Source organism: Bubalus kerabau, chromosome 8 (genome assembly GCF_029407905.1).
Source record: "Bubalus kerabau isolate K-KA32 ecotype Philippines breed swamp buffalo chromosome 8, PCC_UOA_SB_1v2, whole genome shotgun sequence".
Lineage (NCBI taxonomy): Eukaryota > Metazoa > Chordata > Mammalia > Artiodactyla > Bovidae > Bubalus > Bubalus kerabau.
The window spans coordinates 27629447-27654022 of record NC_073631.1 but is presented as its reverse complement, the minus strand read 5'-3'; the positions used below and the strand labels follow the sequence as shown (position 1 = coordinate 27654022).

General features: G+C 37.6%; 1 protein-coding gene across 10 annotated transcripts in view; it reads left to right on the top strand.

Annotated features, from left to right (window-relative positions):
• The window catches only part of CRPPA (CDP-L-ribitol pyrophosphorylase A), a 364997-nt gene that overhangs the window by 177368 nt on the left and 163053 nt on the right, over positions 1 to 24576 (top strand). For 9 of the 10 annotated variants that reach the window (XM_055589905.1, XM_055589898.1, XM_055589903.1 and 6 more), the window contains 2 exons: positions 13079 to 13153; positions 13611 to 13703. In XM_055589905.1, coding sequence (XP_055445880.1) covers positions 13079 to 13153; positions 13611 to 13703 — 168 coding nt within the window. Of the gene's footprint in view, positions 1 to 13078; positions 13154 to 13610; positions 13704 to 15989; positions 16870 to 24576 lie in introns of those variants that run through there. The other variant, XM_055589906.1, reaches the window with a different exon arrangement.

Below are 24576 nucleotides of genomic sequence, written 5' to 3'. Positions count from 1 at the left end.
CAGTTGAGCTATTCCATTTGAGCTATTTCAAATCCTGAAAGATGATGCTGTGAAAGTGCTGCACTCAATATGCCAGCAAATTTGGAAAACTCATCAGTGGCCACAGGACCAGAAAAGGTCAGTTTTCATTCCAATCCCAAAGAAGGCAATGCCAAAGAATGTTCAAACTACTGCACAACTGCACTCATCTCACACGCTAGTAAGGTAGTGCTCAAAATTCTCCAAGCCAGGCTTCAATAGTACATGAACCGTGAACTTCCTGATGTTCAAGCTGGATTTAGAAAAGGCAGAGGAACCAGAGATCAAATTGCCAACATCCTCTGGATCATTGAAAAAGCAAGAGAGTTCCCGAAAAACATCTTCTTCTGCTTTATTGACTATGCCAAAGCCTTTGGCTGTGTGGATCACAACAAACTGGAAAATTCTTAAAGAAATGGGAATATCAGACCACCTGACCTGCCACCTGAAAAATCTGTGTGCAGCTCAGGAAGCAAGAGTTAGAACTGGACATGGAACAACAGACTGGTTCCAAATCAGGAAAGGAGTATGTCAAGGCTGTATATTGTCACTCTGCTTATTTAACTGATATGCAGAGTACATCATGAGAAACACTGGGCTGGAAGAAGCACAGGCTGGAATCAAGATTTCCAGGAGAAATATCAATAACCTCAGATATGCAGATGACACCACCCTTAACGCCAGAAAGTGAAGAAGAACTAAAGAGCCTCTTGATGAAAGTGAAAGTGGAGAATGAAAAAGTTGGCTTAAAGCTCAACCTTCAGAAAACTAAGATCATGGCATCTGGTCCCATCACTTAATGGCAAATAGATGGGGAGACACTGGAAACAGTGACAGACTTTATTTTCTTGGGTTCCAAAATCACTGCAGATGGTGACTGCAGCCATGAAATTAAAAGACACTTGGTCCTTGGAAGGAAAGTTATGACCAACTTAGATTGCATATTAAAAAACAGAGATTCTCCTTTGCAACAAAGATCCATATAGTCAAAGCTATGGTTTTTCCAGTAGTCATTTATGGATGTGAGAGTTGGACTATAAAGAAAACTGAGAGTCAAAGAATTGATGCTTTTGAACTGTGGTGTTGGAGAAGACTCTTGAGAGTCCCTTGGACTGCAAGGAGATCCAATCAGTCCATCCTAAAGGAAATCAGTCCTGAATATTCATTGGAAGGACTGATGCTGAAGCTGAAACTCCAATGCCATCTGATGAGAACTGACTCATTTGAAAAGACCCTGATGCTGGAAAAGATTGAAGGTGGAAGGGGAAGGGGACCATAGAGGATGAGATGGTTGGATGGCATCACCGACTCAATGGAGATGAGTTTGAATAAAACTGGGAGTTGGTGATGGACCGGGAAGCCTGATGTGCTGTAGTCCATGGGGTCACAAAGAGTCAGACATGACTGAGAGACTGAAATGAACTGAACTGAGTCAGGTAGACTGAACTGATGACAGTAATTATGGTACCATCACCTGCTTGGTGTATATTGATTTCAGTGACTCTGATACTCTACCAGTATTGAATCTAAAGACCTGCCTTAAGAGACTTTGTTTTCTGTCCAGAACCCAGAAAAATGATCTGAGGAGATTGTCAGAGGTGGGAGTTAAACTCTTTAGTACTCAAATGACTTCCTCCGAACGAGTTGTTTCTCTTGAGCTGACCTTGGGACTTGTGGTGTCACTGTCATCTGAGTAAAAGTCTTGTGGCTTCCATGACATAGTACACATGACCCGGAGTAAACCAAAACCCTATCTCGTTGAGAGATTAACGTTGTTGAGGGTTCCACAGAGCTTAGTCTGGGTACTACCGCTTACGGGCAGTGTGGTTTCAGATAGGCTCTGTGACTTCTGTGCTTTCCTTCCTTATCTGTAACATGCGTATAATGCCAGTGTACTCAGACGTATGTTGCGTGGTTTCAGATATTTGTTTAATGTATTTAGCACAGATTAGCTCAGCTGGTGAAGAATCCCCCTGCAATGCAGGAGACCCCTCTTCAATTCCTGAGTTGGGAAGTTCCCCTGGAGAAGGGATAGGTTCAGTATTCTTGATAGGGATAGGTTCAGTATACTCCAGTATTCTTGGGCTTCAGGGTGGCTCAGATTGTAAAGAATCCTCTTGCAATGTGGATGACCTAGGTTCGGTCCCTGGGTTGGTAAGATCGTCTGGAGGAGGGCATGGCAACCCACTCCAGTATTCCTTCCTAGAGAGTCCCCATGGACAGAGGAGCCTGGTGGGCTACAGTCTATGGGGTCACAAAGAGTCGGACATGACTAAGCACAGTGTGTCTGATGAATAGTGAAACCTTGATAAATGTAATATTTAAAATGTAAAGGGATAATGGATAAGGGATATGGTGATGTGTCACAATGTCATTTAAAAGTGGAAGTTAAATAAGAAGTGAGTGGAATAATAGCAAACATTAAGTGTATGCTCTATGCAAAGAAGGGCATTACATAAATTCAAGAAAATAAAGATGAAAGACATGACAGGACTCTCACTAGATTTTGGACTTTCTAGAACAGAGACGGTTTTCACTGCATTATAAGACTCTTATCTCTGTGCACTGTGGCTTTTAAGGTACATAATTAAAGGAGAACCAGCCCTTTCCTGGGTGTTATAAAGGCCTGGAATCCAACACCATTACAGTGTAGCAGAACCTTGGTTCTAGTACTCCTGTGCCTGCCCAACATTTAGGATGAAGACACTGTCAAGACTTTGATATGTCTGACAGGCTAGGGTCTGAGTCTTGTGGCAGCTAAGGAAGTGGAGGGCCACTGATATGATCCACCAGCTCAGTGTTCGTCGTTAGAGATGTTAGATGTTCTAACATAAATGTTAGAACATGGTATAATGGTAACATGATTTATGAATGTTTACCACCTCAAAACTCTACCAATGTTCGTTGTGTTAAAGCTATAGCTTTTTCCTTTGAAGCTTTCCTAGAGACCAGCCAGTAAGGAATAAGTCCTGAAAAAGTTCATTCTTAACTCTCACATATTAATTTAACAAACCCATCAGTTCTGAAGTATTCCCTTTACCTATGGGTGAATTGAGCCATGGGACTTAAGCAATGTGCCCAATGTCATACAGCAAATTTTTTGCAGAGCTAGATTCTAACACCAAGGGATCTTGGCTCCAGGTGTCTTGTTCATAACTACAAACAAAGAGCTTTAGAGTTGATTCTAAAAAATAAGAGAGTAAATGTGCATTTAAACATGGACAAAACCACCACAAAAGTCTGAAAATAGCCATGAAACAAATATTAATTGGCAACTCAGAATTTGGAAGTAGTGAATACTTCTGAAAGGAGCATCTCAGGTGAATACTACTGAGTGAAGGGTGAGGAGGCTCTGGGCTCTTCTCCTTAGACTGGAGGTCCAGGGACAGCACCCACAGGCCAGAAGCCACTCCACTGATAAAGGCAGCAACTGATGACTGATGGCACAGACTCAGCCATCTTTCGGCAGAAGTGGTAGCTACCTAAAGTTCTCTGGATTTGCAGTGTAGAAATACTTTCCACCCCAGCTTTATTGAGATATTTTGTTGTTGTTCAGTCACTAAGTTGTGTCCAGTTGTTTGGGACCCCATGGACTGCAGCATGCCAGACTTCCCCTCCTTCACTGTCTCCCAGAGCTTGCTCAAACTCATGTCCATTGATTCGGTGATGTCATCCAACCATCTCATCCTCTGTTGTCCCCTTCTCCTGCCTTCAATGTTTCCCAGCTTCAGGGTCTTTTCCAGTGAGTTGTCTCTTTGCATCAGATGGCCAAAATGTTGGAGCGTCAGCATTAGCATTCCATTGGTCATTCCAATGTATATTCAGGTTTGATTTCCTTTCGGATTGACTGGTTTGATCTCCTTGCTGTCCAATTATTGAGGTTTAATTGACCAATAAGAATTGTGCATATTTAATGTATACAACTTGATGTTTTGTTACACACTTTAAAATGATCACCACAGTCAAGCCAATAGGTCCATCACCTCACATAATTACCATTTTATTTTTGGGAAGTTGGGGTGAGAAGACAAGATTTACCCTCTTAAGTAAATTTTGGTTTTACCAGATACCATTGTTAATTATAGCCACCATGCTATGCACAGGACTGGAAAAGGTCAGTTTTCATTCCAATCCGAAAGGAAGGCAATGCCAAAGAATGCTCAAACTACTGCACAACTGCACTCATCTCACATGCTAGCAAAGTAATGCTCAAAATTCTCCAAGCCAGGCTTCAACAGTACGTGAACCGTGAGCTTCCAGATGTTCAAGCTGGACTTAGAAAAGGCAGAGGAACCAGAGATCAAATTGCCAATATCCACTGGATCATGGAAAAAGCAAGAGAGTTCCAGAAAAATATCTACTTCTGCTTTACTGACTTTGTAGATCACAATAAACCATGGAAAATTCTTTAAGAGATGAGAATACCAGACCCCCTGACCTGCCTTCTGAGAAATATGTATGCAGGTTAAGAAGCAACAGTTAGAACTAGACGCAGAACAACAGACTGGTTCCAAATTGGGAAAGGAGTACATCAAAGCTGTACTTATATGCAAACTTATTTAACTTATAAACAGAGTACATCATGAGAAACACTGGGCTGGATGAAGCACAAGCTGGAATCAAGATTGCCGGGAGAAATAAAATAACCTCAGATATGCAGATGACACCACGCTTATGGCAGAAAGCAAAGAAGAACTAAAGCGCCTCTTGATGAAAATGAAAGAGGAGAGTACAAATGTTGGCTTAAAATTCAACCTTCAGAAAACTAAGATCATTTCATCTTGCCCCATTGCTGCTAAGTCACTTCAGTCGTGTCCGACTCTGTGCGACCCCATAGACGGCAGCCCACCAGGCTCCCCCGTCCCTGGGATTCTCTAGGCAAGAACACTGGAGTGGGTTGCCATTTCCTTCTCCAATGCATGAAAGTGAAAAGTGAAAGTGAAGTTGCTGAGTCGCATCTGACTCTTTGCGACCTCATGAACTGCAGCCCACCAGGCTCCTCCATCCATGGGATTTTCCAGGCAAGAGTACTGGAGTGGGGTGCCATTGCCTTGTCCCATTACTTCATGGCAAATAGATGGGGAAACAGCAAAAACAGTGACAGACTTTATTTTTTGGGGTTCCAAAATCACTGCAGATGGTGACTGCAGCCATGAAATTAAAAGACACTTGCTCCTTGGAAGAAAAGCTATGACCAACCTAGACAGCATATTAAAAAGCAGAGACATTATTTTACCTACAAAGGTCCGTCTAGTCAAAGCTATAGTTTTTGCAGTAGTCATGTATGGATGTGAGAGTTGGGCTATAAAGAAAGCTGAGCATTGAGGAATTGATGCTTTTGAACTGTGGTGTTGGAGAAGACTCTTGAGAGTCCCTTGGACTGCAAGGAGATCCAATCAGTCCATCCTAAAGGAAATCAGTCCTGAGTATTCATTGGAAGGACTGATGCTGAAGCTGAAACTCCAGTGCTTTGGCCACCTGATGAGACAAACTGACTCATTTGAAAAGACCCTGATGCTGGGAAAGATTGAAGGTGGAAGGGGAAGGGGACATCAGAGGATGAGTTGGTTGGATGGCATCACTGACTCAATGAACATGAGTTTGAGTAAACTCCGGGAGTTGGTGATGGACAGAGAGGCCTGGTGTGCTGCAGTCCATAGCGTCTCAAAGAGTCGGACATGACTGAGTGACTGAACTGAATCACGCGTTCAATCCCCAAAATATTTTCATCTTGCATAATTGAAGCTTTGTACCCTTGGACCAACATCTGCCCCATTTCCCCTACCCACTAGCCAACACAGGATTGTAAATTATTAATGTGTTGTCTCCATAGTGAAAAGTTCATCTCTTTCTGATTCCCTTGTGTGTGTTTGCTTGTTAGTTGCTTAGTCGTGGATGACTCTTTGCAACCCCATAGACTGTAGCCCACCAGGCCCCTCTGTCCATGGGTTCTCTAGGCAAGAACACTGGAGTGGGTTGCCATTTCCTTCTCCAAAAGGAACTGTCAGATCAGATCAGATCAGATCAGTCGCTCAGTCGTGTCCGATTCTTTGCGACCCCATGAATCGCAGCACACCAGGCCTCCCTGTCCATCACCAACTCCCGGAGTTCACTGAGACTCACGTCCATCGAGTCAGTGATGCCATCCAGCCATCTCATCCTCTGTCGTCCCCTTCTCCTCCTGCCCCCAGTAAGGAACTATGGAAAGAAAGAAAGTGAAGTCGGTCAGTCGTGTCCAACTCTTTGCGACCCCATGGACTGTAGCCTACCAGGCTCCCCCATCCAAGGAATTTTCCAGGCAAGAGTACTGGAGTGGGTTGCCATTTCCTTCTCCATTGATTCCCTTGTGTATACCCACATATACCCACATTAGTGCCCTTGTTTGAATGGGAGGGAGGTGAGAAATTGATGGATTCAGAGTAAGAAATGATCCAGCTAATATAGTCTATAAAAAGAGGGCTGGCTTTCAGAAACACATTTTTGAACCTCTGGCTCATGGGACCTGAAACCAAAGCCTTTCATCCTTAGTTAAGCCTTAACTATTCTTGAAATGGAAAACGTTTTTTGGCAACCCAGCTTCCTTCCTAAGATCCCTACTTTAAATAGTATTTTGAATATGCAGATGTTTCCATTTTGTTAGTAGTAAATATTTCTGAATTTCTTATTTTTTTATGATGTAAGGAAAATATTTCATGGTGGTTTTTTTGTGGGGGAGTGGGGGGTATGCTTTTTAAATTTTACTAAACACATTGGAAGGTTGTTTTAAATTTTGTTTAAATGTTCTTTGAACCAAAATATTTACAGATCAAGGAGTTCTAGCCAGCAGATTGTTCCATTTGTTGTGTTTGAATGTGGAAACATTAGGAATGACAGTTTAAGATGATGCCATAGAATATTTTCATAAACAGCCTAATAGCATTGTCTAATGCTGTCTTTGTTTATTAAAGGCGTCAAAGTCTCCTCTGCTATATTTAGGTAAAATCTTAAGTTTCTTTACTCAAGCATGGAAAATATTGTTTGTTTTCTGTTTTGGAGGAAAGCAGTATGACCAAATAAAAGAATTAAACTTCACTGGAAACAATTATTTTAAGAGTCTCAGTTTCAAGATGGAAAAAAAATGTAATTTGATTTTTTTTTTTTTTTAGGTGGGTTAAAAAAATGAAGGTCTGGAAAAGTGGGCAAATTCCTCAATTCTCCGTGGTACTTCAGCAGAGGCAGGGAATACTATCAGTGCCTATCATTCTATCATTTTAAAACTCATCAGTTTGTAAAAATAATAATTAATAAGCTTTACAATGCATACTGAAAATCAAAAAACACACAAATCTGATTTTAAAAACCTGGAAGAAACCTCAAGACTCTCCTACCTCTCAAAATATTCTCTCTCCTTTTGGTTCTGTAGAAAAACTCAGTAAAAATCTGAATTCAAGAGGGTTAAAAATTCAAAAGACAGTATTTGAAGAGTTTAATGGAATGAGAACTATGGAGACAATTGGGCAACAATGTAGTAGAAATAATTAGTATATTAGACATAGAAGCAAAGGTCAGTTATTATCACAGGGAAACTTGAGATAATAACAGTGTATTCAAAGTAAAGATTAAATGATAAATAATAGAGAATAGATGTGAATAATGATAAAAGCATCCAATGTATGGACTATATTTATGTAATATGTCAAGTAGACAAATGATATTATTTGGGAAAGTTAGAAAAAACTTTCATTGCAATGCCTAACTGGTTCTGTAAAATGTAAAGGGTATATTTTCAGAAAAAAATGAGGAACAGCAATTGAAAATGTAAATATGGTCTGATTCTAATTAAGATTTTGAACTTCCTCATAAAGAATTCTTCAGGTAGGTACCTAGGAGCAAAAAACAAAACCAAAACTTATAGAAAGGAGGACAGTCTGCCAGACCTCTTACACCTTCACAGTACTTACCATTCAAATACATACAATGAATCATTGTCTGTAAACTTTGGAGGGAAGGAAAGTGGAATCCAAGAATATTACCACCAGCCAAGTTGTCATTTAATTAGACAACAGGAAAAAATTTCATGTAACTTCTGTGTCTATTTTCTGTTAGAACTATTGAAGTTGAAATCTACCCCCCAAAAATGGTGACTAGAGAGTGAGTAAATGACATATGGACTTTAAAAAGCATCAGGGCAATGCTCTGTGTTTGAATATAGTTGTGCCGAGACTACAAATCTTTGAGGAAAAGTGTGGACTGAACTTTTATTCCCAAATAAGCTATTTTTCCAGAATAGAAGGAAACACTCAATGAATGTAAAAATGTTGAGGCTTGTATTAAAAAACAAACGAAAAACTACTTGCATTTGAAGTCCATCAAATAGAGAAGTGAATTAATATGAATTTATAAATGGAGAGATTTTGTTTAAAGCTGTTGTCTTGAGCATAGATATATTATGTCAACTTGTGTGAATTATGGCTATAGAATAGGCTATGAATCTAATAAGCCTTGTCAGGGTAGAAGTATGATTGACCAGAACCAGGCTGTGGGCAGAATTACAATATGCTATTTCTTTCTCTATCCTAGAAGGAAATCAGTTAACACTGACTTACACATGCAGTGTGTTGCCATTGAAAGTCCAGTGTCCTCCCCCGGTTCATGACATCTTAACATTTAGGAAAAGCTCCCTGGAGGTGAAGAATAATTTGAAGTTTAGCAGCAATTTCAGGTTTATTATGTTTAAGGGTTTTTGTTTTTGTTTGCTAACACTAAAGAATTTTTAAATGACGTGCATATAATTGCGTTTTTTGTTTTGTTTTTTTTTTTCCTGTTCCTTCGTCCTTTTGTCCTAGCAGCTTACTGCATGTATTATTAACAGATGACTGTTGAAATGATACTTATCCAATGCTCAGGGTGATTATTTCTAGGTAGTGTTATTTTTGGATTTTTTTTTTTTTTTTTTTTTACCTTTTTAAAAAACTTCCATGTAGTTGGTTTTAAGAACATATCCTTTTTTTCTTTTTTTGGGAACAAGACTGCTAAATTTTAAAAACCTATTTGTTGAGTATGTGCTAGTGTTTACAAACATGTTTCTGTCCTCAGAGACCCCATTCCCTGTTCTCAAGGATTTTATCAGTTTTAATACTTGAAAAGCTAAATTGGAATATCCCTCATGTTTTTGTCCTAGGTCTTATTTTATGTATCTCCAAAGGAAAAAAATTTTTAAGTAAGTCATTTTTTTTGAGTTCAGAATTCACTCATATTTGCTGAAGTTAAGATACATAGTTGCCTTATTTCATTTTCTGTCAAGTCAGAAACTAGGCAGGATCTGAGGATTATAATCATTTTGTATGCAAACACACATGTCGATGTTGTAAATATTGGCAAAAGACATGAAACTCCAGAGTCAGTGAATAGAGTTTGTTAGGACTATAGCAGTAAGGAGAATAACAGAGCAGCAGTGATTTTCTGAATTGCAATTCCTCCAGGGAAATGTCAGTAGAGATGGATGCTGTTAGGCAGTGGAGCACGTTAAAAAGAATCTTCTTATTGAGAAGCACTGCTGTTATACTGGGACTGCTGGCAAACCAGCCCATCCTCCTCTTACAAGAGAGACGTTGTCTTTATTACTCTAGAATGCCAAGCAGATCTTGTCTGTAGAGAGAGATGTCTCTACTTTCTAGAACACAAGCAAATTTGCTCCAAGAAGGTTTTGCCTGTTTTTGAAAGTCTGCCTGCTATATGAACATCCTTGAAAAGTCAGTTTGGTGTATACTAGCTATTCATGCCTTTAAAAATGTTTGGATACAGGAGAGACCCCTGAAAAATAATCTCCCTGTAATATCTAGAAGATGAAACTTCTTGAACAAACTTAGTGTTACACAGTGCAAGCTGTTTTCTTCTCTCTTTTACTATGGCAGTATTTTGTTTCTGTCTTCTTTAAAAATTAATGTTCTCTCTGAAATATCTACTCAAAAACTTTAAACAAAAATAAAATTTTTGAAATTTATGAGCCACGTAGTTTCTATAGCATAGCCAAGACCTCAAACCTTTACTTCTCTTTCTTAAATACTTCTCTTTCTCAAATACCTTGTCAAAATTAGGTAGAATTAAAGCTGAGTTCTACTGAAGAGACAATGCTCTTTGAGTTACAGAGTTTCCAGTTTTATTATGGAACAAACATTGTATTTTAGACATTATTTCCTTCATTCAACTAACTTTGTGTATCTTTTACTAATCTTTTCCTGGTTCCTTTAGGTGCAAAGTTAGATTGTTTATTTGAGGTTGTTCTTGCTTTTTGAAGTAGGCCTGCATTACTATAAGTATCTCTCCTAAAACCACTTTCACTGTATCCCTTAGACTTTGGAATGTTGTCTTTCTCTTTTAATTTGTTTTAGATTAATTTTTGATTTCTTCTTTGATTTTTTTCATTGACCCACTGATTGATTAGTAGCTTTTGGTTTAGGTTTCACATTTTTGTGGTTTCCCCCCACCCCAGTTTTATTCTTGTAATTGATTTATAGTTTTATGCTGTTTGGGTCAGAAAAGAATTAGTTTTTAATTTATTGAGACTTGTTTTGTGACCTAATGTGTGATCTATCCTGGGGAATGTTCCATGTGTACTTACAAACAATGTGTATTCTTCTGTTTGGTGGTTGAAGGTCTGTACATATCTAAGTTTATATGGTCTATTGTGTCTTTATGGCCAATATTTCCTTACTGATATTCTCTCTGATCTAAATATTGGTGTAAGTGGAGTGTTAAAGTTTATCATCATATTATTGTTGGTATCTTCCTGTATATGTGTTAATATTTGCTTTATGTACTTAGGTGCCCCTTTGTTGGGTGCATAGATATTTACAAGTGTTATATTCTCTTGCTGGATTGATCCCTTTATCTTTATATAATGACCTTCTTTTTCTCTTGTTACATTTTTTGTTTTAAAAAATGTACAGTTTGTTACATAGTTTGTTTGATATGAGTATTGCTACTTTGTGTGTATCTGTGTGTGTCTTTAGATATGAAATAAGTCACTTGAAGGTGACCTGTAGATAAGTTTGGTTTTTCTTTAATCCTTTCAGCCGCCCTGTGTCTTTTGATTGTAGCATTTAGTCCATTTAGATTGAAATGAGTATTGATTAGGTATACAATTACTGTCATTTTGTTGTTTTCTGATTGGGCTGTAGTTCTTTCTCTCTTTCTTCTCCTGTTCTTTTCCCTTGTCATTTGATGCCTCTGTTTAGCATTATGTTTGGATTCATTTGTGTTTATTTTTTGTGTATCTGTTAGAGGCTGTTGGCCTGTGGTTACCATGGTGGTTTAGGTGGTTTAGTTGCTAAGTCGTGTTTGACTCTTGTGACTCCGTGTACTGTAGCCCACCAGGCTGCCCTGTCCGTGGGACTTACTAGGCAAGAATGCTAGAATGGGTTGCCGTTTCTTTTTCCAGGGGTTCTTCCCGACCCAGGGATTGAACCTGGGTCTTGGCATTGCAGGTTGATTCTTTACTGACTGAGCCACCAAGGAAGCCCATGAGGCTCATGGTGGCTACGATGAAATTCATATATGACAAACTATGTATGTAGTAGTCTATTTTAAGTTGATGGTGGCTTAAGTCCAAATTCATTCTAGCACAGCATTTTATTCTTACCCGTGTTTTATGTTTTTGATGTCACATATCTTTTTACTTTGGGTATCACTTAAATATTTTAGATACAGATGATTTTTACTACTTTTGTTTTTTAATCTTCATACTACGTATATAGGTGGTTGATCTACTATCTTTACTATATATTTGCCTCGTAGTGGGTTTTTCCTTCATAAATTTCTGATTTCTAGCTATGGCATTTTACATTTAAAGAATTCCCTTTAACATTTCTTGTAAGGCCAGTTTTATGGTGACAGACTGTTTTAGCTTTTGCTTGTGGGAAACTCGAGTATCTCTCTTTCATTTTTGAATCATAATCTTGCCAGGTAGAGTATTCTTCGTTGTAAGTTTTCTCCTTTCTGTACTTTGAATATATCATGCTAGTTGCTTCTGGGGCTATAAATTTCAGCTGAAAAAAATAGTTGATAGTCTTATGGAGCTTTTCTTGTATATAACTAATTGATTTTTCTCTTGCCGATTTTAAGATTGTCTCTTTATCTTTGAATTTTGACATTTTAATTATAATGTGTCCCTACTGGTATACATCTCTTTGGATTCATTTTGTTTTGTAGTTTCTATACTTCCTGGACATGGATGTCTATTTTCTTCCCCAGATTTTAGGAAGTTTTCATATGTTGTTTTTTCAAGCCAGATATGATAGCAGCTCTTCTTCCTGGTGCAGGCCCCTCTGCCCCAGGCTGGGGAATCCAGCATGGGGCTCAGACTCCAAGCTCCTCAGGGGGGACCTTCACGTTTGCAGTATTCCTCCTGCATACGGAGTGAGGCACCAGGAGTGGGGGTTCTGACCAGACTGACCCTCAGCCTGTCCCCACCTGTCTTGATGCAGCCTTTTCTTTATATCCTTGGTTGTAGAAAGTCTGTTCTGCTAATGTTCAAGTCATTCTCAAAGATAATTATTCTATATATATCTGTAGTTTTGGTGTTTTCATGGGAGGGGTGAGCTCAGGGTCTTCCTATTCTGACCCTCAGAATAAGCCCTCTTATGATATAATTTCTGGTTGCTTTCCCTATTTCTAGTCATTCCATATTTAGTGAAATTTAACATGCTTCCAGAATCTTTTAACAAATCTCATCTAACCAACTTTTAAATTTTATTCAGTTATTTTCTGCAGTATATTTTTATATAAAAAAAGCCAGACTATTTACCTAGTCCTGAATATATCTTGAGCTTTTTCTACCTCTTTTTATCTAAAACAATTTCCTATATCCTTATTTGCTACAATAATATTAACTATTTATGGACTATTTCAAATGCTTTTCTTTTTTAGCCTTAGAAACTTAAGTCAGAGTTATTTTGTTTTTATATATGGTCCTTGGCTTTATGTACCTATAGAAATTTTGTGTTCATATAGTTATCTATCTTCATGTTTGGTTTTCTGTGTAGTTTGTAAACTCTATTCTCCTGTATGTTCTTTGTCCTAGCATGTAAAAGTCACATCTGGCCAAGATCTTCAGCAAATCATCTTAGAGCAATGCTACAATTTTGTTTGTGTGAATGTAAGTAGTAAATACAAGTGATTGAAAGTACTTGAGAATTTGTGTGAATGTAATGTGGAAGAGTACTTAGTTTTCTTGATTCTTAAATATTTAAGATTTTGATAGGTGAGCTGTATTACTCAATATTTATTTCAAAATGTTATTTTTGTCTTTTGAAATAAGGAAATAACATTTTCTTACAGCCTAGTTCCCATAATGAGAAGAGAGTGATATTTCTTTAGACAATATTTTCAAGTTTCTGATAAAAATTAGATAAAAAGACAGGTTTGAATTAATGAATTCTTTAAATTTTAATAGCTATAATCTTATGGGTATCAGCATTGTTTGAAAATTTAAAATTAAGCTTGATAGATATTTTGAATGTTTAAATATTTAAAAGCTGTCCATTTTTCTTCTTGAATTAACTCTTAAGTCACTTAACTTCTTTTCACTTTCTTTTATTTTTCTGGTCTTTCAGGTTATGACCTCTGATTTTGAAGAAACCCAGAGGTTACTGAATATGCTGGAAGAGAGTAATCTTTCCATTTTATATCCTGTTGTGGTTATTTCAGTAAGTTAATTAATTCACTTTTCAACTTACGCTTTTTTCTTTGAAATTGAACTTTTCTTTTTAACAAAATTTCATCCAACTTAAATCGAACTAAACCTAAATGAAGAAATTCTTCTTGGTGGATTCTTGAATGTACTTTCTCACTCTGACTTCTCTAACGGCAGGTACTTAGTATTTCAATTATTTGGTTGAACTGACAGGTTTGAAAAACAATTTAATTCAACCTAGCAAAAATTTCATGTCTTTCCCTTCATTTGAATTGCAGAGTTTATTGCTGAGTTGACCAGTTGTTTGGATAATGTGAAAGAACTTTATTTTAGTGTATCATCAGAGTGCCGTTAGAGAAGAAATCCCAAAGATAAAAAAAAAACAATGGGGAAAAATCATATCCAATAAAATACTCTTACTTTTTTTCATCTTCTCTGTCCCATGGACAGCAAAAGTAGAATGAACAACCAATGAGAGAGAAGTCCTAGAAAAATCACCCAGGACAATTTGAGAGATTTTTTTCTATGAAAGACTAAAGCTCTATGTTTAGTACAGAATTTACTTTTATTGGCTTTTAAAACTGTGAGGCAGAGAAGAATTTCAGAGAGCAAAACCGAGAAGTAATAAAATCAGAGCCCAGGCCTGAGGAACCAGCCGATAAGAATCTGCAGTCAGCAGCATTGCTGCGGGAAGGGATTCCAAACATGAAGTTCTCGAAACAATTGCTTAGCAGTTGCTGAATTCTAATGCTCAGGCCTGTCCCATAGTGTGGAAATTTACCTTTCATTAGGTGAGATTATTAATACAGAATAAAGAAAATTTGTACTAAAAATAAGTAGCTGTCAACAAAGCCGTGCATGTAGAAATGAATTAGCAGTTGGGGGAAGTTTGATTATTTCATGGGCCTGTTGTATTTGACTTCATGCCCTAAAGGTGAGTTCCACGATTGCTGCTGACTGTGGAAATCCAAATTCCTCATGTGACTGATTTTAACAGAAATATGGATGTTTTCATTGAGATTTTTAGGAACATCATGAAGTGTTCCCAGTGCTGGAGGTCTCTAAGGCTCTATAGGATGGAGATAAAGTCAGAGTTCTGTTTGGCTCCCTGTTCGTCTCTCCATGTTCACTTGCTTAGAAATTTCATTCGTATCAACTCTTTGGCCAACTCTTTTGTGATCCCATGGATTGTAGCCCACCATGCTCCTTTGTCCATGGAATTTTCTAGATAAGACTACTGGACTGGATTGGCATTTCCTCCTCCAGGGGCTCTTCCTGACCCAAGGATCAAAGCTGCATCTTCTGTGTCTTCTGCATTGGAAGGCAGATTCTTTACTTCTGAGCCACTGGGAAGCCTCATTTATATCATGTTCCCAGATATTCTTCTAAAGAGGCAGAATGGTACTGTAGAGAGAGGAAAGGCTTGAATTCACAATACCTCGTTTCTTTGGTCAAGTGACTTCACTTTTTTGAGACTTGCTTTCCTCCTTTTAGAAAGGAGGCTACTATAGCCCTACTTTATTGTCAGTGTTTAAATGATTAAATATAGTTCATGTTACAGTCCTGGGCCTTTGGCAGCCATGCAATGTTAGTTTCATTTAATAGCCTAGCTCCTGCTCTTTCCAGTTTGGATGAGATGAATCAAAGCTCACTGCTGCTGCTCTAGTCTGATTCCTGAGCTTCAGTTCTACATTGTTCAGCATTTTATTAGGTACTTCCATTTGAGTACTTGACTGTCCTCTCACAGCTAGCATATCAGATCTATCACAAAACACATTCCCCATCAATTGACTTCTCTTAGCAGTAGTACAATTGTTCCAGTTACCCAGGTGGGAATCTGTGTCATCACTGAATTTTCCTCTCCTCCTTTCCTCTGCCTCTCTTAATCAAATACACACACATTCTCTCTCTCTCTCTCTCAAAGTTTTTAAATTGTTAATTCTTATAGTTTATTGCTTCTCCTTTTTTCATAGCTATTTGTAAGGCCTCCTCAGACAACCATTTTGCCTTTTTGCATTTCTTTTTCTTGGGGATGGTCTTGATCCCTGCCTCCTGTACAATGTCACGATGGGCATCTGGTCCCATCACTTCATGGCAACTAGATGGGGAAGCAATGAAAAGAGTGACAGACTTTATTTTTTGGGCTCCAAAATCACTGCAGATGGTGACTGCAGCCATGAAATTAAAAAACGATTACTCCTTGGAAGAAAAGTTATAACCAACCTAGATAGCATATTAAAAAGCAGAGACATTACTTTGTCAACAAAGGTCTGTCTAGTCAAAGGTATGGTTTTTCCAGGAGTCATGTATGGATGTGAGAGTTGGACTATAAAGAAAGCTGGGCGCAGAAGAATTGATGCTTTTGAACTGTGATGTTGGAGAAGACTCTTGAGAGTCCCTTGGACTGCAAGGAGATCCAACCAGTCCATCCTAAAGGAGTTCAGTCCTGGGTGTTCATTGGAAGGACTGATGCTGAAGCTGAAACTCCAATACTTTGGCCATCTGATGCAAAGAACTGGCATTTGAAAAGACCCTGATGCTGGGAAAGATTGAAGGCAGAAGGGGACGACAGAGGATGAGATGGTTGGATGGTATCACCGACTCAAAGAACATGAGTTTGAGTGAACTCCAGGAGTTGGTGATGGACAGGAAGGCCTGGCATGCTGCAGTCCATGGTGTTGCAAAGAGTAGGACATGACTAAGCAACTCAACTGAACTGGTAGTTTATTGCCACAATTGTATCTCAATCTAAGTCCTTTGTATTACTTCCATAAGTATTTGAATTCAGTTTTCTGTTGACCTCTGTAAAGTTCCATTTCATCCTAGTAAATGCTAGATATTTTTGGCTACCTAGCATTCTTTATCAAGCTAAGGGAAAAGATGGACAGTCTTCTACTTAGGAAGGAAACATCTATGAGGACTAGCTTTAGAATAGTATTTTTATAAGTCAGTTTACCATAAAAATTGTACATTGTTCACTTTCACTCTATAATATTTGCTTACCCACTATTTTCCCATTGCATAGGTAGAGTCAGCATGGTGATATTAGGGTTATTATTAAACTTCATAGGAAAATGTCATAAGAACACATCTAGAATCTGAATCCTTGGGCTGGAGCAAACCACTGGGAAGGTAAAGAATGCTCCCTTCTTTGAGAGCCAAATAAATTGTCACCAGATTTTTGAATTGTCCTGTGAATGATTGTTAAAGGCTTCATCTGTTTTCCTTCTGATGCTCCTTTGCCTCCAAATTGTCAAAAGGCCACTTCAGTTTCCCTGTGACTTAAAATTTGGCAGAGCCATTCAAATATTCCCCAAATAAATATCAATAGCTGTGCAGAAAATATTATAGTTATAAAATAAAAGAGTATAGATATCTGGGGACATAATTTTCACATTAAAGAGAAAAATATATACACATAGGTAGATACAGTGTGTGGGTATGTAAGTATAAATATATATGCAGACATATATACATATATATGTAATTGAAAAGATATTATGTGAACCTTTTTTTTTTCAATTACATATATATGTATTGTTGTTGTTCAGTCTCTCAGTCATGTCCAACTCTTTGCGACCCTATGGACTGCAGTATGCCAGGCTTCCCTGTCCTTTACCACGTCCCAGAGTTTGCTCAAACACATGTCCAGTTAATCATGATAAGTGATGCCATCCAACCATTTCAGCCTGTGTTGTCCCCTTCTCCTCCTGCCTTCAGTCTTTCCCACCATCAGGGTCTTTTCCAATTCGTCAGCTCTTTGCATCAGGTGGCCGAAATATTGGAGCTTCAACTTCAGCATCTGTCCTTCCAATGAATATTCAGGACTGATTTCCTTTATGATTGACTGGTTTGATCTCCTTGCAGTCCAGGGAACTCTCAAGACTCTTCTCCAACACCAGAGTTCAAAAGCATCAATATATGTATGCTGCTGCTGCTGCTTTGCTTCAGTCATGTCCAAATCTTCGCCACCCCATGGACTGCAGCCTACCAGGCTCCTCCGTCCATGGGATTTTCCAGGCAAGAGTATTGGAGTGGGTTGCCATTGCCTTCTCCACAATATATGTATATATGTCTGCAAAAGATATTATATGAACCACCTTTTGGCTTCTGTGGTGGCTCAATGGGTACAGAATCCGCCTGCAATGCAGGAGACACAGGAGATGTGGGTTTGATCCCTGGGTAAGGAAGATTCCTTGGAGGAGGAAATGAGAACCCCACTCCAGTATTTTTGCGTGGGAAATCCCATGCATAGAGTAGCCTGGCAGCCTACAGTTCATGGGTCACAAGAGTTGGACATGACTTTGCAATCCACCGTTATGTGAACCAGGCAGCTCCGAGGCTATGGTGTGTCTACTTTGCTTCTATCTGAATTACTTCTCTAGAAGATTAAACCATGACAGAGAGTACCTTACCATGGGTTTGTTTTTTTTTTTTTTTCTATAAGGCTTTTGTTAAGCTCTCTTAAGTTCTAAGAATAGTCCATTCCTTTGCTTCCCTCAACTGATAGATTTTATTCATTAGAAAATAAATGCAAAATGACAATTAGAGTCATAGAAAAGTATCTCCAATTTTATTCTTGGACAGTGTGATTCAATGGTTATAGAATCCATGTGTAGAAAATGGCAACCCACTCTAGTATTCTTGCCTGGAAAATATCATGGACAGAGGAGCCTGGTGGGCTATAGTCCCTGAGGTTGCAAAGAGTCAGATATGACTCACCAACTGAGCACAGAGCACATTGTAAATGGTTACAGTCCTATTTTGTCTGGCTGAAATTTAGTACAGGATTCCTTTTTTCTGTAGAAAGGTTTATCAACTTTGATTTTCAGTCCATCTGAAGAGGGGAAGACTTGGTAGGAATCAGCCAGATGAAAACTGTGGTTGAGTAGGTGTATGTGAGGGTTTTTCAACTAAGAGACTGTCTAGTTAAGGTTGTTGTTTGCAGTGCCATCATGTTTTACTGTATAGGGATGAGTATTCAGAAGAAAGGGAACTGCAGGTCAGTTTAGCTGGGACATTTGTTTGGTGAAAACATTAGGTCATGTTCTCAGTGCTAAAAAACTGACGTCAGACCTACAGAATTGATGAAGCCCACATGTCTCTTCTATTATATTCTCATGTAGACACAGACAGTATTTTTGGAATTCCCCGTTAGCTGTCATTCAGTAGTCATTCCAAAGGTATATGTGGCTTCCTTCATCTGGAGCTTCATCTGGAGCATTTACCTCTTGGAGGGAGCTAACTACTAAAGGAATGGATAGGTAATGGTGCTGGGTTCTAAGTATTTAGGATGATTCAGTTCAGTTCGGTCGCTCAGTCATGTCCGACTCTTTGTGACCCCATGAATTGCAGCATGCCAGGCCTCCCTATCCATCACCAACTCCCAGAGTTCACTCAGACTCACGTCCATCGAGTCAGTGATGCCGTCCAGCCATCTCATCCTCTGTCATCCCTTCTCCTCTGCTCCCAATCCCTCCCAGCATCAGACTCTTAGGTTTTAGTTTTATTTTTATTTTTATAAGATTTCACATAGTTCTGCAGGAGTCTTGGTTTTTCAAAGATTAACTTCTCCCTGGCATTTATGAAAGCAAAATGAGTTAGGAAATACTTAGTGTAGGAGGGTTTTGTTATTTAAGATAAACTGGCACAGGTAGAGGCTGCTGCTTTAAGATCTATGTAAAGAAAGGAACAAAATTTTAGCATGAAGAGTAGGACAAGTAATTGGGGTTTTATTTTGGAAGAACTGATATTTATTAAAATAATTTTGTCTTCTGTTTTTAAAATTTAGGTTATGTTTTGAATGACCTTGTAAACATTAATATGGTAATATGTAATGACTTCCTTCAAGGACATCTTTGAATATTTTCAGTTTTTTAAAAAGTATTTATTACTGTTGTGTTCAAAATACTTTTTTGGACTATCTATTTGGTCATCCTTCTTATATTCATTTTATGTATTTTAAGTAGCCTAATTTTGCCAGGTTCTTAATTGTCGATGATGTTAGGCATGCATGCATGCTAAGTTGCTTCAGTTGTGTCTCACTCTGTGTGACCCTATGGACAGCAGCCCACCAGGCTCCTTTGTCCACAGGATTCTCTAGGCAAGAATCCTGGAGGGAGTTGCCACTTCCTTCTCCAGGATGATGTTAAGTATGATTTAAAGAGTTTAATCAATGTTAATTTGATCAACTTAGAAAACCTTTTGTTTTGGTAGGTATAACTTAATTGTAATTATAGTCAATTATTAGAATTTTCCAGATTTCTGTAGCCAACTGGAAACTGACAGATGGCAAAAGAGCTGCCAGCATTAAAATGGGCAGAGATAGTCAGGCGGATCACTTTGTATGAATTCTCAGTGAGTCTGTGTGCCTTAGGATGGCATTTGTTATCCTATGCCACCTTTCAACTATGAGCCCCTAGGAACACAAATTTGCATAATAAGCACACCTTGTACCAGTCTACTCTCTACCTGAAAGAAGAAAAAAGTCTTTTCTAAACTAGAAACTGGTTGGCATGAAGGAATTTAAAAAATTTAGATCCCTCTCTGTGTTTTGTAACAATAAAAAACTTATGAACAGTAAAAAAAAAAAAAAAAAAAAAGCTTTCTTTCATAAAGTTGTGTAGGAATTGTGTTTAAGAATCCTTCTCAGATGTGATTTCTGATGCTGCTTAGTCTATCACGTAAGTTATCAAGGGGCCAAGTTTTTTTATCCTGAGTTGACTGAAGTTTTTGTTAGCTTCTCTTTCTTGTGGTTACCAGGGAGTATATAGTACTGGTAGTACCTTTTTCAGATTGCAGCTGTCAAGAGGGTCATCTGCAAGCTCTTTTTGGAATCATCCGAAATAGTAGCTTTCAACGTGGGACATGTTCATTTCTTTGTTTTCTACTCCTATTGTTTACTTTTATTCACTACTTACATAATGATAAATATTTAGAAAAGGCAATAAAATAAATTTGCTAAAATTTATTATGTTTATTAAAATTTACTATTTTAATAAAGTAGCAAACTAGTAAAAGGTAAAGTCACAATATTTCTGATATAAAAATCACTTCAAAAAAAAACACCTACATAGGCTTTTACTTAAACTGTATAAGACACTAAAGTGCTAAGAGTCTGACTCGTAGCCTGAATCTGCTTAGGAATTAATGATCAGAGAGGTATTTTTTTCCCCAACAATGGAAAAGAGAGTTCAAGGAGACAGAACTAACCAAAGCAATTTTCCATCCAAGTTTATGTAAAGCCAGTTGTGAAACTGTCAAAAAAATATTTTCCAGGTCCAGAAAGTAAAATAGAGATTCTAATTTATTTGGATCTGGCAGGATTTTCATAAAACATTCTTTAATACCACTATCAGATGAGATTACGTGCATGCTTAGTCATTTCAGTTGTGTCTGACTTTGCAAACCCATGGACTGCAGCCTGCCAGGCTCCTCTGTCCATGGGATTCTCCTGGCAGAAATACTGGAGTGGGTTACCATGCTCTTCTCCAAGGGATCTTCCCCACCCAGGAATCGAACCCAAGTCTCATGGCTCTCCTGCATTGCCGGCATATCCTTTACTGCTGAGCCACAGGGGAAGCCCCATCAGATGAGATTAAGAACAGTATATTATTACTTTCTGCATAAACATAGCTGATCATGTAATAGGCACCAGAGAAATGTTTAATTTTTAAAAGCAGGAGAAAATTGGCTACAAATCTAAATGGAAATTCAAAATTGAGAAACCAAGCAAACTCTTTAATTTTACTTGATAAAACAGTTTACCACTTTCCACAGCAAAAATTTTATGGTAATTATCTGGATGATTACTGTAGGACTCTACTTTCCTCTGACAATGCAGCCAGTCATTTTATTGGTGCTTTAGAAAAGATAGGAATCTTTTCATGAATTTACTTAAGCAAAAAACATAAATTCCCATATGGAATTTTAATGCTTTGAAAAACATAAATAAACTTTCAAAAGTGCCTAATTTAGTTCTGGTTCTCAGGAAGTAGCTTATTGACATAACAGATCAGAATACATGATCTTTAAAATACTTCAAAATGTTTAATATTTGAACATGTCAGCAAATAAAAAAAAATAGAAAGCCAACATCAATCGACACTTGATACATTCACATCTGGGGAACTGTCACAGATGTAAATTGTTTCCAGAAGGTTCCACGCTCACCAGGGTCAGAGCCAGGAACAGAATCAATCCAATGTGCAGTTTATCATATACACTTGTTACTCTTATGCTCTCATGAATGTGTTAAATAATAAGATGGAAAAAGATTAAAAATACACACATACCCAAATATATGTGTTTAACATTTCTTCCTAATAAAGAACAAATGACAATTGGAAAAACATATTGATTCCTTCTTTTAAATGCTAATAGTTTCTTACTTTAGCTTCACAGGGTACTGATCCTTTATTGAAGTTAAGTTATAAAAATCTGTGATCTTGTTAAATTTCTTAACCTATCATGTATATTTTTCACTTTCACTTCTTGTTCTATATATTTCATCCTTTTAACCCTACAACTACCAGACTAAGAAGATGTGAGATGTGTTTTTTGTTAAGAAGATTTATTTTTGAGGTAAAATTTCTTACAAGACAAACAGAGAGAGCACTTCCTATTGTAATTCTTACTGCCTCCGTCTGGGGTTTGCTTTTTACCAGGCACAGTTTACCTTTGAAGAATATTGATTTGAACTGTGCAGGTCCATTTGTGCAGGTTTGTTTCAGTAGTTAAATGCTATAATGCTACATCATCCTAACTGGTTGAATGTGTGGATGCTGAGGACCTATGGGATAGAGGAGGAATCACATATTTGGAGGGCGGACTATAAGTTATGTGTTGATTTTTACCTATCAAAGCGTTGGCACCCCTAACTCCCACATTTTTCAAGAACCAGCTATGTATGTTTCAGGTCTCTAGTTTATATATATATATTTTTTTTAAACTTTACATAATGGATTTGTGTGTGTGTGTTTGAGTGAGTGTTTAGTAGCCAATGAATAACCTAGGGATTCAGCCCAATTCCCCTTTCTACTCCTTTCTTAGTGAAAACTGAAAGTGTTAGTCACTCAGCTGTGTCTGACTCTTTGCAACCCCATGGACTGTAGCCCGCCAGGCTCCTCTGTCCATGGAATTCTCCGGGCAAGAATACTGGAGTGAGTAGCCATTCCCTTTTCCAGGGGTTCTTCCCAACCCAGGGATCAAACCCAGGTCTCCCATATTGCAGGCAGATTGTTTACTCCTTTCTTAACCATGTTGCTCTTGTAGCCTTATGGATACCTTGATTTTTCCCTTAGAAAATTCTAACTTTATCATGTTAAATGTTTATGATGTCATCAGTTTAGATACATTCAAGTTTTCTCTCAGGTTTATACACAGCTTCTGTGGTAAAAGTGCAATCACTTCCACAGAATTCTTCAAATGTTTTCATTTGTTGTCTTTGTATATAGTGAGTCTCAGGTGTTTCCTGTCTAAATCAATAATAAAATCTAAATAAATACTAGTTTAAAATACCTTTAGAACCTTTTAGCAATTTCAGTCATGACGGGATTCATGTCCAACACAAAGATGAGAAATGATGAAGTCATTCTTGTAGGAGGTGTTGAATAGAAAGAATTGACTGTTTTTTTTAAGTTTTAGGAGATATTTGCTTCTGGACAAATGGTTACTGGAAAGTTTGTGTTATGGGGTATGGAAATTACCTAAGATTAATTGTGATGGATGTGTAACTGGTGATGTATAAAGAACTGATTCTCACAGGACATACTTTCTGATCGTCTTTCTTTTAATGAATAAAGGTTGTTTATTTTCAGATAGAATGATTTTCTAATGGATGTACAAATAGAATGAATTCCAGAGGACTTTTGCTTGGTTTTCTGATTAATTTTTTTTTTTTTTTGATTAACTATGGGGTTTTGGAGTCACTATTTAATTGCCTATTTTAAGTAGTTTACTAAACTTGGTCAGATGAGCAAAGTTGTTTGTGAATTTATTTGGCGCTGCTGTTCTAGTAAATGAGTTTATAGAATTTAACATGAAATGCACAGGAGCAAAGTAAATGAAAGTAGCCGCCTTTACTAAGAGGCTTACATGAATTTTATATCTCTTGAAAAGTAAATGAACAATTGGTTTTGTCATTCAGTTTTTCAAAAAATATGCCTGGGGATTTCTTTTATTAGATTTGTGTGTGTGTGTGTGTGTGTGTGCACGCACTGGATTCTGTTTTAAACAGTGGAAATGGCCTTTAGTTTATGTTATGCTATTTCTTTACAAAGATGGGACCAAATGTATTTCAGTATCATTTATTATTTTAAAATTACATGTTATACTTCAGTAATTAATTATAAATTAACTAACACAGATGTTAATATGAACATAGCCAAACCTGGCTTTGTTTATAATATCTAAGAAAATTTTACTTCATGGAGAAATATAAATTGCATTATTATAAGGGAGATGTTGAATAGAAAGAATTGCCTTTTAAGTTCTAGATTTTTGGCATGGTAAAGAAGTGAACCTGGAGTGGTATTCAAGGTACAAGTATTAGATGAGTAAATAACATACCTATTGACCTTGCCAAGTTATTTCATGTCTCTGAACTTTAGGTCAGAATTTTTATTTGTAAAAGAGTGGGATGTGTTTGATTGCATCTAAGTAGTTTCTCTTTCTAAAAATATTGTCTATACTACAGGATTTTATCACATCTTTTTACTTTTGTATGATCCACAGTGATTGCCTTTTACATAAAGATATGGTAGAGCAATTTTGGATGATTATAGTCATGTTCCGCACTCCAGTACTCTTGCCTGGAGAATCCCGTGGACAGAGGAGCCTGGTGGGCTGCAGTCCATGGGGTCGCTGAGGGTCAGACAGGACTGAGA